At 39.4% G+C, this 20,036-nt stretch overlaps 1 protein-coding gene across 1 annotated transcript in view; it reads left to right on the forward strand.

Annotated features, from left to right (window-relative positions):
• Positions 1–606: 606 nt before the first annotated feature.
• Positions 607–20,036, forward strand: part of NAV3 (neuron navigator 3) — a 264,054-nt gene continuing 244,624 nt past the window's right edge. The window contains 1 exon segment of the mRNA XM_030463599.1: positions 607–849. Coding sequence (XP_030319459.1) covers positions 607–849 — 243 coding nt within the window.

The following is a 20,036-nucleotide window of genomic DNA, read 5'->3' on the forward strand; positions in this document are numbered from 1 at the left end:
GTTTTGTTTTGTTTTTTTGTAGGTTTTGTTGTGGTTTTTTATTTTTAAACAGGAAAAAAAAAAAAAAAAAAAAAAAAAAAAAAAAAGAGGTAAAACAGTTTTTTGTTCTTTTTTAAGATGTGGGTTGGTTATTTATGTAGTAAGGAAGAGGTCTCTGCTTCCAGTGTTGTGGTCTCGGAGCTGTTTAGACAGTTGGAATACAGGGAGGTTTCATCTTTTCTCTCCCTCCTTTTCTCCCGTCCTTCATTCATTTAATGCACAGACCTGGAATGCTGTAAGAAGAAGAGAAAGTGAATTTATGAGTCCTTTAATCCCAGACAGGCTGTGGCAGTTACCTTCAAGAAAAGTTCATGCCCCAAAGGAGTGTTTAGACTTACAGAGCCACTGACTCACGGTGTGTGACTGGCTGCAAAGGAGAAGGGGAGAGATGAAGGAAAAGTTTTGCTTCCCTGTGAAACTTATAATATTATTCTTTTAAATCATTTCTGAAAAGATGACTGCTACTTTTGTTTAAAGTATTTGTTCTGGAATTGCTGAAGCTGGAGTATACCAGACTGAGGTCAGGACAATTTTCTTTGGCAGAAAGAAGATACTTTTATAGAAGCCATGCCTGTACTTGGGGTTTCCTCCAAGCTAAGGCAGCCAGCCATAGGGTCAAAGCCTGTACACACTGCCCTCCCAATACCCAACCTTGGCCCTGCTGCCTTGCAGCAGTACTCACCAGAGTCTTTGGAGCTTACTGGGGAAGAGACATCGATGCTTTCTTGTCAGCTTACATTAAAGTCAAGTTGTGATTTTGAAGAGAGGAGAGCGCTTCAAGGAAAGAAACAGGAGATTGAAGATAGCAAGGTAAGTTGTAAACCTTACCTGAGGATCTCAGTTCTCAGAAAATATTGATTTGCTTAGTCAAAAAACTGATAGAAACCTACTGCATACAGAGCTTGGGGGTTACTGGATAAATAAACTATTACTGTCATCAGTGAACTTTTATAGCAGCCTTGGAAATTTGTTTTACTTAGTGTTGCACTTTGAATAAATATTCTGTTTTTAAATGTTAGTGTTAAAAGCTTCACAGATGCATTTTGATAAGGATCAGGAGAATCATAAGTTAAGAAGAAACATTTTGGCACCCATTAAGCAGAGCACTGGCATGACAGTACGTTAAAAAAAATCTTGGCTGTTTCATGCTATATTGTGAAGTTTAAGCAGAGTTCTCATGCCCACACCTATTCCCACAAGGAGGTTCTTTTGAAATAAAAACAAGTAATTGATTTTCTTTTCACTTTTCAAATAATCTGGCTACTCTTGCTGCAGAACCACTGAACGAGAAAAACAGCTTCTCTGTCAAAACTACCTGTGTTTTTCTCTTCTGCAAAACAGTTTCCCCCTAGCTCCTGTGTAGCTCTGGTTGTATTTTTTTTTTTTTTTTAAAAGAGAGCTAGGATGCCACAATGTTTTTTAGATTGCTTAGGATTTTTCCTTTTTTAAGAGTTGTTGGTGTTTTGTGGGGTTTTTTTCAGTCTTAATTAACAATTAAGGAGCTTCTGTTAGATTTTCTACAAGTCTTTCTTTTGTAGCCAAAAGCATTTTTCATGCTTTCAACATGAGTATTGAGTTCCTTCTTGTCAGAAGTATGTATTCTTTCAGCTCATTCAGTCGGTCCCTTACAGCTGCATGTGTGGTTTAATAGCTTCAGGAAACAGTGTTACATGAGGTTACTTTCCTTTGCTTTTCTAGTATTTTTGGTTTGTGGAGCTTATTACCAAACTGGGATTAAATATATGCTTGTAGATGGTTTTTATTTAGTTTGAGGACACCTGAGTGTCTTCAGAGCTACACAGTATATGTACTTGGTTTTCTTTTGGGTTTAGTTACTGGGTTAATTCAGTATTAGTGAAGAAAGTTATTTTGTGGTTAAAGCACAGGGTTGAGATTCTGAGCATTTGGTTTCCTTTTCCATCCCTTCTCCATATTTCCCCATGAGGTTTTAGTCATGTCACTTAATTTTTCCCTTGGAGTTTTTTGTATCACCACTTCTTGTGTTCAGACATGTCAAATAAAAATATAAAGGAGCAGACTTAATCTCTGGATTACCAGAACTGAAGAACAAGCCCTTTTCTGTATATGACATAAGTGTGACATTGAGATATTAATACAACTTTTCAACATAAAGTGATCCCTGCTTGCTTGTTTTTAATAGAAAATATTCTTTGTTTCCTCTTTAATCTTGTTCATTAGCGGATACTTTATAAAAGTGTATTAGGTTTGTAATTATTGTTTTCAGAAAAAAAGCATACAGTTACATTGTCTACTGAGAGATGTTCCTTGATTCACCTGAAAGGTGAATAAAAGTTCCATTAAATCTTTTTGTCAAAATAGTTTGGGCTACAAGTTGGGTGATTATGATAAAAAAATCATTTTTAGGCTTTTCTTACTAGCAATCTTCAAAGTATTTGCCTAAAGGTATTGAATGCTATTTTCTCCTTAATATAGATCCATGCCACCCTATTTCCCAGTGCCTGGTAGTCTCAGCATCATGTCTAGGTTATCTAAGCAGTAGTTCTAAGCACTAATTTGAGGGAGCTGTTAGGGTTAATGACTCTTCAGGTTTGCTGAGCAGATGTAATTTCTGCATTGCAGATTGTGTTGTCTGCAAAGCTTGACCATTTGTGAGTGCTTTTCTTATAGACCTTTGGTTGATTTCTTTGGTTAGCAAACATTAATAAAAAATGTGATGTTTGTCTGTGGCCTACAATGTTGTACATGGGGTTTTATTATAATAGTGATCAGATAAAAGGTCTTTCAAACAAAATGTAATGAATCCCTGGCCTGAGTTTCCAACTGAGAGTAAGCTCTGCATATATAGCATACTGCTTATATGCTTACACCATTGGGTATAAGGCAGCACTGATCTTTGAGGGAAAAATATTAATACCTATCTGCAATAGACAATGGAACATATTAATCAATCATCTGGTTACCTTTTGCCCTTGACTGCTGGATTGCAGCCTTCAGCTTTGCTTTCTTTGATATTTTGCATGTGCTGCATTGTGGGTCGCCAGCTTTCTCATCCTGTCTATAGGCACTTAGATTGAAACGTGGAGTCACTGTGACATATCCTGTTGCTATCTATAAGTGCTAAGGATTCCAAGATAAATTTGGATTATACATGTGAATACAGTAGGTTGTTGCCACCCAGCTGTTTCCTTGATGACCTTCAGTCTCTTGTTCAAGACCTTTTGACACTTGGGTTGGCTTTCTCACACAGCTGCCTTGCCAAGGCTGTCTAGGAATGCAGATGCAAATATCAGTTCTCTTTTCCCTAGGTGTTTCTCCCATCTCATGTGATTTTGCTGCACGTACACATGTACTCTTGGTTGTTTTCTTTTTTGTGTACATGACGCAGTTTGAAGTTTAATACAAGTTAATTTTTTAATAAAAACTGTGGTAGGAAAAAATTGACGTGGTTATGTTCTATGTTTTTCTAAATTGGCTAGAACATAGTTAAGGCTAGGAAAACAGATAACAAGTTGCTAATTATTCTGTGTGTAGTTTACTCAGATACACTTTTGTTCAAATTTACATGATTTATGCTTTAGTACATAAGTCACATCCATCTGTTTTCTTGCTAAACCCACTGATGTTTAAACTGACTGCATGAACACTTATGATGTGAGTAATCATGCAAAATATTTGAATGCAAACATTCATTCTTTTTGCCTGAGTATCATATAGACAAAAGTTTATTCCTATATATGTACACAGGAAAGGAATCCAGCTGCTGGATTCATGAGGTGAAATGCTGGCTCTGATTGAAGCAGATGTAGTTTTGCTCTTCAGTTGGATGTGTTTTTATGCAAACCCACATCTGAAAACACCAATATATTTTATAATATTTTTCCAGCTGTTAGGTACTGTATTATGCCTATTTCAGTGCTACCAATTTTATACTTCTTCCTAATTTAATGAGACCAAAATTATTAGATCATGCCTTGTTATATTAATCTAGTTGTAGAATGGGCAACAGGAAGATAACAAAATGAAAAAATATCAAGCGATGCTGGAGGAAAGTAAAAGAAGCAATGGTCTAAAAGAAAAGGAAAGAAAAAAGGGCTTATTTGGAAAAAATAAAAACAAACCCAACTTTTTCTTGCCACTGAATGCCTACTCTGCCTTACAGTGATCTGTAGCAAAATGCTAAAGTTAATGGCATTTTACTGCAGGTGATCATGATTGATTTCAGCTGCCCTCAAACACATGATGGTGCAGTCTCCAGGGCACTTCCACAAATCCTCTTTGACACAAAGCTGAGCAGCTCCTGGGGGTCAGCACCACTGCCAGGCACAACAGTCCCCGGGCTGCTTCCTGGGGATGCTCCTTGCAGTGCTCTGCTTTATAGTCCCAGGGTTTTCCTCCCGTCGCCAAACTTCCCTCTTTCAAGAGAGCTGCACCACCACCTATGCTTGTGAACTGAATTGTCCTTGAGCTGAATTTGATATATTAATTGTAGAATTCTGGTTATTTGACTTGGATGATAAAATTTTAGCCTTCTTTCCTGAGTTAATTGATTCCTTTGCTGTCATATCATGTCTTTTTTTCTTTTCTTTTCTTTTTCTTGTTTTCATTTTCTCTTTCTCCATGTTATCTGTCTACTGCCATCTACTTTATCTGCTTTTTCCTTCTTGGCAGACATCTTTACAGGCTTCTACATATGTCTTGTTTTTCTCTCTGTATTCACTAATCAAGTCTTCCTGTCATGACTAAAGCATTTTTCACATCACCGTTCATGATTGGAAAGTGCTAGTCAGGTTCTACAACTGATCCAGTACAGATACATAAACATAAAACTTTTCTACATACTTCAATTTTGGAGGGTTGTATTAATACTGTTGTTGTATAGAGATACTGGTATCCAGAGGATACATGAACAGTCATTTTTTATCTCCCTTAGAGGGGTCCAGCCCCTAATGTTCATCATTAAACAATCTAACTTTAAGACAGGAGAACTCAGAAAATGGATCTTCTGCAAAGCTTTTTGGAAGAAATGACAAAGAATATGATGTGCTCGTTTGAGGAAAGAGACACAATTGGCTTCTTCTGTAGATCTCAGAAATCTAAGCAGTAAGTCTGTGAAGAGGGCTGTAAATCAGCAGAACAGAGAACAGATGTACTTTGCCTGTGGGGTGTGGCCAAAAAAGCGTGGGACTGAATCACTTAGTTGTACCAAATGAACATCATTATAGTAATCTTGAATGCCAGTGCCACAAAACAAAGCTAACACCTTTTGTGTGATAATGCAAAAACACATTCTGTTGCTATTAGAGTGACTCAACTTTATTTAGTATCATACTATGACACCTTAGGTTTGGCCTGTGGGCTTCCAGTGTCTCAGTCCTGCTGCTGTAGGACATTGGAATAGATATGGAAACTTCCTTTTTTGTCCTCACTGATTATCATCAGTTTATTGGTGATGTGGTAACTTCTGCCCATCACCATACACCAGGCTTGACTATGTTCCTCTGTCCAGACAGATTGCAAGACAAATATTTTTGCTTTCTGTATATGGGTGGAGCTCACGCTGACACCATCAGGAGTACTATGCTCATTGGAAAACCAGATGTGTGCCATGAATGACTTCTGTCTTTCCTCAGCTAACCCTTCCACATCATTTACTTAGGTTCTGTGTGACCCTTTCCCACCATTTTCCAAATCTCTCCCAAGCAGAGCAGCTGTTGAAATCCCATATCTCTTTGACCTTTCAGTTTCTTGGACACCTTTCTGTCTGGTCTCTCAGGGCCAAGCTCCACCAAGTTTCTTGACATACCGAGTCTAGGAAAAAAAATAAATGAGTTTGTTTCCCTGTTTTGTCATACCCTTCCTTTTCTCAGCGCTAATGCATAGGGGATGTCTGTCTTGTGGGTTGGCAAGAAAGGAGGCTGCTCATTGTGCCGAGTGTTTCATTTGCAGCACCATTGCCAAGGCAACAAAAAGGGCAGCAGAAGCAGCCAGAGGCTGCCTGTCTTCTCCCCATAGTGACCACTGGTGATGGGAAGCCAGCACTGTTGCAAAAGCACTGAACTGGCTGCCAGAAACTTCAGTCAACACTGCTGACACCTGGGACTATGTGTGTTTAAAATTCACACAGCCCCACTGAAGCCAGGACAGTTGTCAGGAGTTCAGACTCTCAGCAATTTAAGCTTCTGGCTTTGTGCTCTGGTTTATTGATTTATCAAAAAGATAACAGCATCCTTATTGTGCTTTATATATCCAGCACCATTTGTCTCTGCTATATGATAACTGATTTAAGAGCCTCATTCTATATGAGCTTGGACTCAATTCATTGTTAGATGTTTATTTTCTAATCATCTGTATCAAGCACACTTTCAGTGAGTTGAGATAAATATACAGTAAACAATATGCAACTCTCAAAGCTTTTGTATTTGTGAGCAAGTTTTGTTGAGTGTAGGCTGACAGGTTGCTTTTTGTTTGTAATTTATAATTGGTATTATGGATATGATGGTACTTACCAACCCAGACTTAAGACCTGTGCCTGCCTTTCTACTGCTTTGGTTTTGTTTCTCTCAAAAAAGACCATAGAACTCAAATTATTTCATATAAATGTTTGTGTTACAAGCTGGTATTAAGGCATACCAAAAAACAATTATAATTCAGTACTGCATCTGTGCCTAAGGAGGCTGCTTGGGGATTTCCTGAGCAAACAACTTTTCATTAAAAAATCTTCTTCTTGAAAATAGTATCGTGTCTGAATTGATGCACTGTGGATGCACCAGCAGAGCTTTAGAACAGGAATCAAGCCAATAATATTTCCTTGGTGCAAAACTGTTGCAGCCCCTTGGAGTAATCTGTTTTCCCTGACCATAAATGGTCTCCATCTCTAGATAAAAATAATGGGCTTTTATTATACCCAGAAGGTATAAGTTAGGCTTTAGTAAAACTTCCCAGCAGTAGCAGTAGTTAAACAGAGGAACTCTTTGCATGCTGAAGGCATAATATCTCCATCACTGGAATATCTTAGAAAACAAAAATTTAGAGCTGTCTGTAGTGAAATGAGGCAACCAGGTGCCACTAATTGCCAGGCAGTGGCATGAGCTTGTGTTAAGCCCACCTGTGCCTGATTAAGGCAGGCCCCAACTGCGCATGAGCAGGACCAGGGGGCCAATAAAAGGTGAGGCTTGAAGCACAGGCGGAGCTCAGTCCTGAGCAAGCCAGCAGAGAGGTCAGTTGCTCTCAGAGCAACAGCACTGATCCAGGCTAGTCAACCCTGAGGGCTACAGGCTCAGAGCACTGTTTGTGAGTCTCTGCTGGAACACCTGGTTGGACCTTGAAGTGCCGTGCCCTAAAAAAGGTAAGGCCTGATACACAGACTCAGCTCACACTGGAACTCACCATCTTGGCATGCTTGGCTTTAACTGCTTCTCTCAGCACCGCACTACCTTTATTGCTCCACTAGAGCTCATCGCCGTCAGGGTGAGGCTTTGAGGAGTCTTGAACCCGCGGCCTACAGCATTGCTCGGGTTGTCTCGTTACTGCGTGCTAGCCGGCTGCGCCACTCAAGCCTCACCCTTAATCAGGCACAGGTGGGCTTACTAGAGCTCATGCCACTCCCTGGCAATTAGTGGCACCTGGTTGCCTCATTTCACTACACTGTCATTCATAGCGTTACCAGTGATGACCTATCTGATGCAAAGGGCTCAACAGCCATCTCAGTGGTTTTCTCATTCCTTGATTCATCTGACTGTAGGTCTGTGGTAATGAAACCATGCTTCTGTGGGATCCTGAGCTGACAGCCCTGTGGCCACAGCAATATAGAGATATGAGGACTCCCTTTCAAGACAGATTTGTTACCTTAGGAAAAATAACAAGGTCAAGTCTACATAGGGTGAGAGTAAGGACAGGTAGCCTGGGAGAAGTATGAAAAGGTTGTCTGAGCAGGCAGGGATCATGTTAGGAAAGCTAAAGCCCAGATATAATTCAATCTGGCCAGCGACATAAAGGGTAACAAATAAAGCTTTACGGGTATGCCAGTGATAAACAGACTAGAGAAAATGTGGGCTCCTACAGAAGGAAACAGGAGACCTGGTCACCCAGGATGTGGAAAAGGCTGAGGTGCTCAGTGCTTTAGAAGAGGCCTCTGGACAGAATGCTCAGGTTACAAAAAGCAAAAGCAGGGACTGGAAGAAGGAAAATCCCTTGGCTGCGGAAGAGCAGGTTCAAGACCATCTAAAGAACCTCAAAATGCACAAGTCCAAGGGATCAGATGAGATCCATCCATGGCCCCTGAGAGAACTGGGGAAGTTCCCACTGACTGGGAAAGTGGAAAGATAACCTCCCATTTTCAAAAGGGAAAAAAAGAATACCTGTGAAACTAGAGGTCAGTCAGTCTCACCTCTGTGCCCAGCAAGATCCTGGAGCAGAGCCTCCTGAAGGCTCTCCTAAGGCACTTGGGAAAGGTGGTGGTGGTTGGTGGTAACCAGCATGGCTTCACCAAGGGCAAATCATGCCTGACAAGTCTGGAGTGCTTTTACAATGGGTTTTCAGCATCAGTGGGACAGAAACTGATGTCATCTCTCTGGACTTGTGCAAAGCGTTCAGTACTGTCCGGTGTGACATCCTGGTCACTAAACTGTAAAGGTATTGATTTGATGTACGGACCACTCCGTGGATAAGGAATTGGCTGGATGGTCACACTCAAAGAGTCTTGGTCAATGGCTTGATGTCCAAGTGGAAACCAGTGACAAGTGGCCTTCCTGAGGGGTTGGTTCTGGGACTGGCCCTGTTTAACATCTTTGTCAGCAACGTGGACAGAGAGGTTGAGTGCACCCTGAGCAAATTTGACAATGACACCAGGCTGTGTGTTTTGGTTGGCACACTGGAGGGAAGGGAGGCCACCCAGAGGGACCTGGACAGGCTTGAGAGGTGGGCCCATGCCAACCTCATGAGGTTCAAAAAGGCCAAGGCTCTATTACACAGAGTGTGGGAGAAAGGGAATATTATCCCCACAGTGTGGACAGAGAGGAGATGTTAAAGGGGAAATGAATGATTTTCCCACACTCAGGCTGGGACTTTATGGCAGGACTAGGAATTTCAAGCCATATATATCGAGTCCCAGTGTCCACATCTTAACCACAAGCCCATCCTTTGTATTTTCTAAGGGGAACAGTTAAGAATAAAATATCCAGACAATGAGTTATTTTTCCTGCTTGCTTCATAAGGAAAGTTTTTTGGGTTTTCTTTGTTTCAGTGTCAGTGACTAGTATCAGCGAGGGCCCACCTCCAATCTGGAGTTGGAATTTTACTCCAGGAGAAACATTTTTGTTTTGATGTATCTGAACAGAGACCTCCTCATAATTTATTAGAGATTCAGATTACATTGTGTTCTTTGTGGAGGGGTATAACACTCATCAAAAGTCTTATATGCAATGCTGTATATAGGCATTTCATCTACATATGTTGTGCGAAATGCAGCTATAGAATAAAAGCAGGCCTTTTGAAAAAAGAAATTTCTTTTTTGGTCCTAATTTCCGTCTCTGAATACACTGTCTAGCTTCTTGGTTGCAGAAACTCTTGTATTTTTCAATCTGTGTTCATTCTGGTCTAGGTCTATGGTATTTTTTTCTCTAGAACACTAATTTTTTGAGTTGTGCGGTTTTTCTCACACTTCCTTACAGGGCAGGCAAAGAGTAGTTCATTTAAAGCATCTCTGTGTTTGACTTTGACCTGATTCACAGGATGTGGTCTTGGAGGAAGCCCATGATTAAACAATAGCCTTTTGACAGCGAGGGTGTTTGGGGATTAAGCTGGAAGAGGGGGAGGCATCTCTCTACTCTCAAGCCTACTAGTGGAATATTTTGTGTGAATCTTCAGGATGTTGGCTGCAAGGCTGCATAACATTTCAAATTCAGAAAAGGAATGCACAGTGTTTTGTTTGCTAAATGTGAAGGGATAATTCCCCAGTGTAAGATGTGCAGATTTCTGATGGCTCTTGTGTTTGTTCTGTGTAAACTAAATCGAGATTACTGGGAAAATAAGCAAATCAAAGGGAAGCATGCTTTTAAAGTGGTTAGGGCTGGATCATAGTATATCTAGATATATAAAATGAGAAGGTGCCAGCCACTAAACGTCTGTAGTCTGTATAAAACATGAGAGAAACTAACCAAGTATAATATTAGTATTGTCCTAACCTACTTTCAGCACGGCATTTGGTCTGACTCATCTTTTTAGTTATGTTTATTTTCCTGTAACTCCTCCTTTGCTGCTCTGCCCCTCAGATCTTAATACAGTGAAAAGTATTTCTTCTTTCTACGTATCTTTCAACACTAGTTCAAAATATTTTATTCAGGTGAAAATCTCCAATTATTGATTTCCAGTAAATTAGAAATTCTGGAACACAAATAGACATAGAACTCTCCTCCTGTGTTTTCCATTTCAAATTTATTTCAATTTCAATTTTAATACCTGCCTTTGTATCATGTTGATGCTAAAATCCATGCTAACATCATGTTGATGTTAAAATCCAAAAGGTTTTGCAGTGAATATTTCCTGTTGTGCATCAGGATTTGATTTACAGGGCAAGTGTAAAACCAGTGCAGCTTAGTAATCACAGTGCTCATGCATAGAAGTAGGACTGTAGCAAATACTGTAAAACTTTTGACTACCTTGATTAATCAGGAAAGGCTGAATGGCTCGTACAAGATTTAGGGTGAATAAGACATAAGTCAGGGTGCAGGAGTTTTACTCACCACTACAACAATGGGATTTCCTGGTAACACCTCTATGCAATAAACAGGCTGTTTGCTTTCTTCTGGGGATATTTTTATCCTTAGGTTTCGGGTTTTTTAGTGGGGTTTTGTTTTGGTTTTGTAAACTGCCTTTGTAGTGGAAATAAACAGGCATTAAACAAGAATGTGAAATAACAAATAAAAGTTCAAAAGGAGTTGAGAAATTTCCTCAGCTGATCAGTCTGCCTGCTTTAGTCATTCCTGGCCAGCTCACCAGCCAGGGACAAAGTGCTAAAAGGAAGAGCTGAAGGAATCTGTTGCTCATGAATGAGCAGCACAAATCTGAAAACTTGAGAGTTGCAAGTTCAGATCTGCTTTTGAAATGCTTTTGAGAGGGAGTAGGGTCTAACAACTAACATGGGGAGCCACAACCTGGCATTATTTCTGGTTTCCATCAAGTCCCTCCTCAGACTCAGCTCATATGAAAAATTACGAGAATGATGGTATTATTTTTAAAGTTCTTTGGTGCCTAAGTACTATTTATTTTTTAATACTCCAGAAATAACCTAAGTAGCTACTTTTTAAAATGTTCCTGAAGTTACTTTGAATTATTGTAGAAAAATGGATTATTTTTTTAACTAATCAGTTACTGATATTAGCATTTTCTCTGTCAATTTATTAATACATCCATTCTTTGTTCCTGCTTGTAATAAAAAGACAAGGAGAAGGCATCTTATATTCAATATACATTTTTCCTGTGGAAATACATAATCTTGGTGAAGGTAAGAAGAGAATGACATCTCTCTTTTCTTTGCCTCACCGCAATATCACACTGAAGCCTGCTACAAGAAGCAGGTTGTTCTCCAGTGAAACTCTGTGTGGAGTTTGACAGCCAAAAAGTCTGTCATGGGGGATGCCATGTCCAGGTGCATTTTTTTAATACAGTCTAATTTGCAAAACTTCCAGATAGTGACTGATCTTGCACAAGAGTTAGGTTTCCTCAGCTGGTTGACTGGAATGGGTTGGTGGTGAATGCAGTGGTGAAGTCCTCCCAGTCTAGGAGAACTATGTCAGCTGCAGCCTTAAATCTTTTAGTTTATAAGATTACAACGAGGGAGTAGGGAATAAAAGAAAAATGTGTAGAAAAGAAAACAAGGTTTAGTTCTCAGGGCCCTGCCACATCAGTGCAGAATTTTTCTGAGTTATATTGTCTTATTTGTGCACATGATGCAGAGAAGATGTAGACTCGTGAGGGAAGCTGGAAACACAAATCAAATGAAGGGAACACACAAGACTGAGCATACTGGGAACTCCTGTGTAGGACTAACCACTGTCATTAAAAAAATTACACAGAGGGAATTTGGCAACAGAAAAAGTATATGATATAGGAGACTCAGATTAGCAAAAGACATGCTAGAGAACTCAGACTTCCTAAAAGCAAAAGGATTAGGGACATATTTGCATCTATGGAAAATTTGGTCCCTTTTCTCTGGAACATTGGACATGATCTCATTTAATTTGACAGAATTTGTACAATCTCATTGTGAAATACTGATATAAATCGCAGCAAAGGCAGAGTGATAGTGGTCACATTTCTTCACTTGCCATTAAAAATTTCAGCTTGGAAGACAAGTCAGGATTTTCTACAGTAATTTTCACTAGCATGTATACAAGTCTTCAAGGATCTCAGTGGTCTTTGCACAGAGGGATCTAAAATTTACATCACAGTTATGAAATGAACAAGTTATTTTGACCTAGTTTATTAGGTAGAAATGTTAGGTACCTTGATCAAGCTAAAAATCAGTGGCATATCTAAGAACTGGACTTTTGGAAGGTGAATATTTGTTCCTGCTCTATTAACAAGCCTGTCTCTGTAATTCAAATTGTTTCTTGCAAATTTCTCTGTGGATGCAGTAGCTATCCTGAACTGGAGCCTGAGTGGAGGCATTCATTAATGCATATTGCCACTGTTTCAGAGCAACACAAGTTTTTGTATCTTCTAGAAAGGTTTGGATAGGTCTACTATAATGCAAAGTACAAGGAAGTGCTAATTCCTGAGAAGGTGGCCCTGTCTTGGTATGACTGGTGTGATTCTGTCTCAGACTGTGTGCTTATCAAAGTAGACACTCTTACAAAATAAGAAACTCTTAAGTGCAACAGCTCTTCTCTGCAAGTTATCTTAATTAGGCTTTAAGAATTATGATATTCTCACTAATACTTGATATGATTCCAGACGGTACTATAAGGACTGTAGAAGGCAACATTGCTGCACAGGATGCTTTCATCAATTCAATGTCTACATTTGAGTGCGGTATGGCAGTAAAGTGTTTTTATCCTCAACAGTTAACAGTTATTTAAAGTCTTCACAATAATTTAATTTTTTTTCCCTTATCTACTTAGTTTCATTCTGGATTTACTTTTAGGAAATATTCAGATGTATTACAATGTGACAAGCACTGGTGTGCTCTAACATTTTCAGAGCAGCAGGACACAGACTGGAGTGTAAATGACTGAAAATATTAAGACAGCAAATAATTAACTGAATAGATTATTAATACAGCTCCTCTAAAGCTACTGTAAAATTTTGTATTTATACCACAGTGATAGTAAGTGTAGGTTTAGCATTTTGGCACCCAAAGTGCATTCTACATAGGCTGAAACAACAATACATACTTTAGAGTGCCTATTAAGGACAGATGGATGTATATGGTCATATACAGGTACCTGTTGGTATTTATTAATGTTTAGAAATGTTTAAAGTATATTCAATAAAATATTTTTTCAGCATTGCATAAGGCAACTGAGACATCCATAACTGAGCTATACACTTTAATCATTTTTTATTATATGTGACAATATATAACATACATTATCTGTATTAATGCCTATACAAGTGTACACATAAATGCTTATACATGTTGCATATGGTATATATGTTACATGCAGTAAAATTACTGCTCATAATAACAAAAGTGGGATATACAACATATCTTTTTGCTTTTCATTACTTGTAGAATTAATTGGTATGTTCAATAGTGAAGCATACAAAACCAGCAGATGCAATGAGCAGTGTGCTGTTTGGGCAGCACATGTGTTCCAGTCAGTACATCCACAGCACACTTAGGAGCAGCTCAGCAGCCCAAATTCTCAGTGTCAGATGAGTGATGAGCAGACAGCTCTGTGGGCTTTCCCCCCCACTGTCCCTTTCCCAGGCCACATTGCCTGCCCTGGTTCCTCTGGGATGTGAAGCTGTCTCAGCAACACTGAGAGACCAATGCAGAGACAGTAAACAAGTTGTTAAGTTATTAAGGAGTCAGTTTCCAGACAGACTAGAATACTTACCCTTTATCTGTATGCTTTTGCAACTTTCTGCTTTTATTCTCCCTGTTGTCCTTTAGGGAGATGTCCATTGTTTGCTCCATTCATTTTAGAAACACAACAAAATCAGTCTTCCAAAATCTTAACTGGCTGAATTTTCATGGAAATCACTGGGAGTTTCTACATTTACTGGATAAGATATCATTCCATATCATTGTTGGTAGATAATTCATAACCTCTTACATTATCACAAGATGGTTTGGTTTCTGAACAAACTTCATCCTGTTGCAGAAGGTTTTATGTCTGTAACTGATTCTTGTTACTCTTCTATGTGAAAGTGGACCTAATGTCATGATTATATAGGCATCAAAATCAAATAAGTGAATACATTGCTATAGTGAAAAATGTGAAATATTTGCTTTTTAATTTTTGTTTCCCCATTTTTAAATGCTTCATAAGCACCTATTTGTTCTTGGAGTATTCCAGGCCAAATCAAAACGTAAAATCCAGTATGATGCATATAATTAGAATCTTTTTAGGTGAGTTTCATTACAACTCAATAAAACCATCCTCTAGTTCATTAGTAACCACCAGATACGGCCACAAGATGAAGTTGTTTTTTTTGAGAAATCTAATTAATTAATTAATACCAGGTCTTGCATCTGGATCACAACAACCCCATGGTAAGCTGCAGACCTGGGGAAGTGTGGTTAGAGAGCTGTAAGATGGCAAGGGACCTTTGGTATTGGGTGACAGTCAACTTAATGAGTCTGCAGTCTGCACAGGTGGCCAAGAAGGCCAGTGACATCCTGGCTTGTATTAGGAACTCAGTGGCCAACAGGAATAGGGAGGTAATCATTCCTCTGTACTCAGCTCTGGTGAGGCCCCATCCTGAGTCCTGTGCTCAGTTCTGGGCACCTCACTACAGGAGGGACACAGAAGTGCTGGAGCGTGTCCAGAGAAGGGCACTGAGGCTCATGAAGGGCCTGGAGCACAAGTCCTGTGAGGAGCAGCTGAGGGAGCTGGGGGTGTTTAGTGTGGAGAAGAGGAGGCTGAGAGGAGACCTTAGAGCTCTCTTCAACTACCTGAAGGGAGGTTGGAGCGAGGAGGGAAATGGCCTCATCTCCTTAGTGACTGTGATAGGACCGGAGGGAATGGATGGAAGCTGTGCCAGGGGAGGGTTAGGCTGGATGATAGGAAACATTTTTTCACTGAGAGGCTTGTCAGGCATTGGGATGGCCTGCCCAGGATGGTGGTAGAAATCACCATCCCTGGAGGCATTTAAAAGGCTTTTGGACCTGGCCTTTAGGGACATAGTTTAGTAGTTAGATTATGGTGTTGGTCAAAGGTCGGACTGGATGATCTTGGAGGTCCCTTCCAACCTAAACAGTCTGTGATTCTGTGATTAAGATCTCTGGTACACCTCCTATTAAAAGATCTTACAGATAACTTGAACAGATACTGTTGCTGCTGGTCTCTGTACTTGCATATATTAGTTTATCTGTCAATAAATGTAACAATGTACAAATGTATTGTTTTGGTTGTGCAGACTGTACAGTCATTATTTTGTGGGCACCCTGTGGTTGTGTGTAGATTTACAGTGTGTTAGAGTTCCTATCACTATATGGGGAAAGAAGTTCTTGAAATAAAATGCAATGCATTGTAGACCTAGTACAGAAGCCTCAGTTTTGGGAATGTCAGGCTATGTTGGTATCCTAAGCTGTTTTATACCAGGTCAGTGGTATTTTCTGATAATCAGGTAATGTGAGACTTTTATTCATGGAAATTACAGATTTAAATGGGAGAAAAAAGATCTTTATGCACTGAGAACATTCAGAACTAATTGCTTCATGGAAGCAAAGCCTGTCACAGAAAAAAATAAAACTCTTCCCATCTATTTTTAATTTTCCTCTATCAGTTTAGATGACCTATGGAATTTAGCTAATTGAAAAATCCCAAGTATTTAGGTTATGCTTGTTGCTGAAGTATTTGGAACTACAGATTTTTATTGAGTGATACTATGCTGTGTTTTTGAACAAAACTTTAATAACTATGGTTGGCATGTCATTGCCTTTAATTTCCTTGTACGGTACAGTATGCAGTTCATGTCCATTCTATGCACTGTATGGCCAGACTTGAATATACACAAACAGTATGAGAAAAGGGTAATCAATCTGACTGCATGAAAACCCTGAGGAAATGTTGATATGTAAAACACCTCATAAATTCTGCGTAGAGAATTTTTCACATTCATGGCTCCAAAAATTAAAATTGAGGTTCCTTCTGTCCCACCCATAAATAACTTTCGGCAGTAGAAATGTGCTCGGTAAAAATATGCTCACAATCTTTATTGCCAATCCATATCTGCCTATTCTTTGTCCCACAATATTCCAGGCTGTATAGACCAATGTTCTGAAATGCTGTGTTTCTTCAATGGGGTCTTTATTTTTTACTTCAGTGTATATTGTATATATGATAGCTGAATGCTGTTTTTTTAAGTGCATGTGATAAATAGTCCCCTCACTACAAGAAGGACGTTGAGGTTCTGGAGCAAGTTCAGAGAAGGGCAACCAAGCTGCTGAAGGGTCTGGAGAACAAGTCCTATGAGGAGAGGCTGAGGGAATTGAGGTTGTTGATTTTGTAGAAGAGGAGGCTTATCACTCTCTACAGCTCTACAGCTACCTAAAAGGAGGTTGTAGGGAGGTGTGTGCTGACCTCTTCTCTCAAGTAAACAATGATAAAAGTAGAGGAAATGACCTGAAGTTGCACCAGGGGAGGTTTAGATTAGATATAAGGAAGAATTTCTTTACTGAGGCACTAGTTAGGATTTGGAATGGGCTGCCCAGAGAGGTGGTGGAATCACCATCTCTGGATGTATATAAAAACCATGTGGATGAGGCACTTCAGGGCATGCTCTAGTGGGTGATACAGATACTAATATATATATTTTATTCGGGGCAGGGGGAGGATGTTGGTGGTTGGACACAGTGATCCTAGAAGTCTTTCTAACTGTGACAATTCTGTGATTACTTGCTTCCAGCAGCCTATTAATTAATTCCATCTCACCTCATTAATCTCTTTTTTAATAGAATTACTTACACTTCACTCAATGCAATCAGACTATTGCTGGGGAATCCAATCTAAATTATCTTACAAAAATCAGTTAATTTAAGAGTTGCTTGTATGCCTAAAGAATTTGTGATAGTTCTGAGTTATTATCTATGAGACTTCTTAATATCAGTACCTGTAATATTTTACCCAGCCTGTAGGTCAGTGCAGGATAGTCACCAGCTGTATCTGACGTTGTTCCTCCTGTAGCTTCTTCATCATACATAACACTACAGTGCATCCTAAAGAAAGGGCATATTGCTATGTAAATATTTTCTTTTCTCTCCTATTACATCAGAAGTGAATATAAAACAGTTTATCTCAGATCAAATCTGAGCTGTAGTGTTCTTTGGAATCAGTTTTAAACCACAAAATTCAAACTGTAGCAGGCTGAACTAATTATTTTTTTCTATTCCCCTGAAATTTGTTGGTTGCTCATGTGAAACTTGTAGGGTTTTTAGCTTTCTCTTCACTGTAGCAGCTGTAATACAGCTACTGAATAGCACAACTTATTCTTAAAAGACCCCTTCTTATTTAAGTATTCTTCTGTGGTATATAGTTTCAGGGGTTTTCTTAATAGTTCTTCCAAACTAACTTTTTAAGGTTAGAGAACTTACATTTGTTAGATTCATGATAATAAATTTGATGTCTCTGATAAAAATGTAGCATATTTTTTATTTAAAAATAAACTTGTATGTTCTAGTGTCTTCTGATTTCCCAGCTCAAATGAGGACTGGGGATGCTGTACAAGTGGGATAGTGATCTAAATTTCATTCTAAAACACTTGTGATATAAAACTAGCCTCAAATAAGCCAGGGGGGAGAGAAGCAGCTCACAGATAAATGGATTTTTTAAATCTATGTTTGTGTTATTGCATAAATGTTTAAATTTTAATCCTCTCTTGGCCTTGCTAACTTATTTCTTGTCAGATACCACAGCAATCACACTTCAGAAGGGGCTGTGAGAACCTTTAAGACACCCTAAGTATAGGGTGAAGAAAGGGTGTGTACTGCTAGTGGAGTGAATGATTGAGGAGAGAGGCTCTGCTGTTTCTCTGCAGAATGTGGAGCAGTGTTAGCAGCTGATAGATATGAAAGAGCTGTGTCTGTCTGAAAGAGCTTGAAGTTAAAGGCTAGAAATTTGAACTCAAGTGAATTAAAGGAAGGATGTGCAGAGAAAAGGACAAGAAAAATTGTCACAGCTGTCTCTTCTACTTGGCATGCCCTGATTGCTGTGATTGTTTTTATGCACAGCTTTGATGATTAGAGGACTTCTTTCCAAACAAAGTAAACATTGAGAATGATACTGCAAAGTTATCTGAAACTATGAAAATGGCTGCAGAACAAGTGCCACAGTCACTGAATTCATTTGCTTGACCTGGCAGCCAACGATTTTATTTTCTTATTGAAAGAGATTTTTTTTTTTCCCTCCCACGGGAGGGAAGAAGCAGAGAAAGCAGAAAATTAACACAAGTTATATTATTCTGTGCTGGTCTTTGGGTCACTGGGCTTACAACTAGCATGTGTCTCCCAAACACTTCACTGGAAACTCTTAAGGCTCAAAGTAATGAGAGAGATGATATGGAGGGGTGTGCATGGGGGAAGGATGGGGTTCTCAGGAGACAGGAGGGGATCACAGCTACAGAGGATAAGGTTGTGCATCACAGTGCTCAACATAAAAGATTCCCATGCACAGACTGTACCCTGAGTGTGTGCAAAGACACGAAACAGGAGCTCTTCTAGTGACTCCATGTGCATATAGGATTTCACCCTTTTTGTATTATTACTTTTAGACTTTATGAAGTTCACCCTGAAAAATGCACTGTAGGCATTTGAGAAGGAAATCAGAGCTTGACTCTTATCTCAGGGTGCACCAGGGTATTTCCACTGATTTATTGGAATGTTTTACACTTGTACAACTAATATAATTAGACTCGGGATCTAACTAAACAATGAGGTAAATATAATATTCCTTGCTGATTCTGCACCTCCTGTATGTTTTTTGAAAAACTCTTATCAAAGACTATCTCAGAAACATGCTCTGAACCTTTTATCATAAGGTACCACCAAAAGAAAGAAAAAAGGACTTTTTTATGTCCCCATTTTCTGGTGTTTATATGAAGAACAGAAATCTTGATAATTTCTTGATTAAGGAAAGGGGCTATAAAATGCACAGTAATGAAAACTTATCTCACAGCCTACATAATGGCACTGAAGCCATTATGCAGAAGGATGTTCTTTCTGGCTGCTCATCTGTCCTGGCACAAAAGACCAGATTATGATCCCATTTCTTCCCCTTTGGAAAAACTAAAGGGATGATTTTGGAACAGCACCAGATAAGTCCTCCTCTCTCCATGCCTAAAGGGGATGATTGGATGAACATTGTCCTGATTCTGAACATCCAATCAGGCTGCTCCTGACAAGCAGGGCTGTCGGAAGCATTGCTAGCATAGGCATCTCCATGGGAGACTGACTCTGGACATGGAGAACTAGAGATGATGCCAGTTAGATCAGATTTCTTTTCTGGAGGCCAGCAACATTTTTTCCCACAGTATAATCTGTACATGTGAGGCCCTTTACAAATGGGAAGGTGCCCAACTCCACTTTTTGCAGTTTGAGTCATACCCTACTGGTGTGTAAACACTCATTGGGGCTTTGCTAGATACTACAGTAGCAGCATCAGTGGCATCCTGTTTTCATAACACTACTAAGATAATATGGCTTCCATGTAGGGGGGCTGGAACTAGGTGATCTTCAAGGTCCCTTCCAACCCTAGACAACCTGTGATTCTATGATTCTGTCTGTTTTTTTAAAAAATTTTCATCTATGGACTTGCTTGGGGATAGTTGAGCCAGTAGGAATTTGAAAGCTT

Source organism: Calypte anna, chromosome 1, assembly GCF_003957555.1.
Source record: "Calypte anna isolate BGI_N300 chromosome 1, bCalAnn1_v1.p, whole genome shotgun sequence".
In the NCBI taxonomy this organism is placed as follows: Eukaryota; Metazoa; Chordata; class Aves; order Apodiformes; family Trochilidae; genus Calypte; species Calypte anna.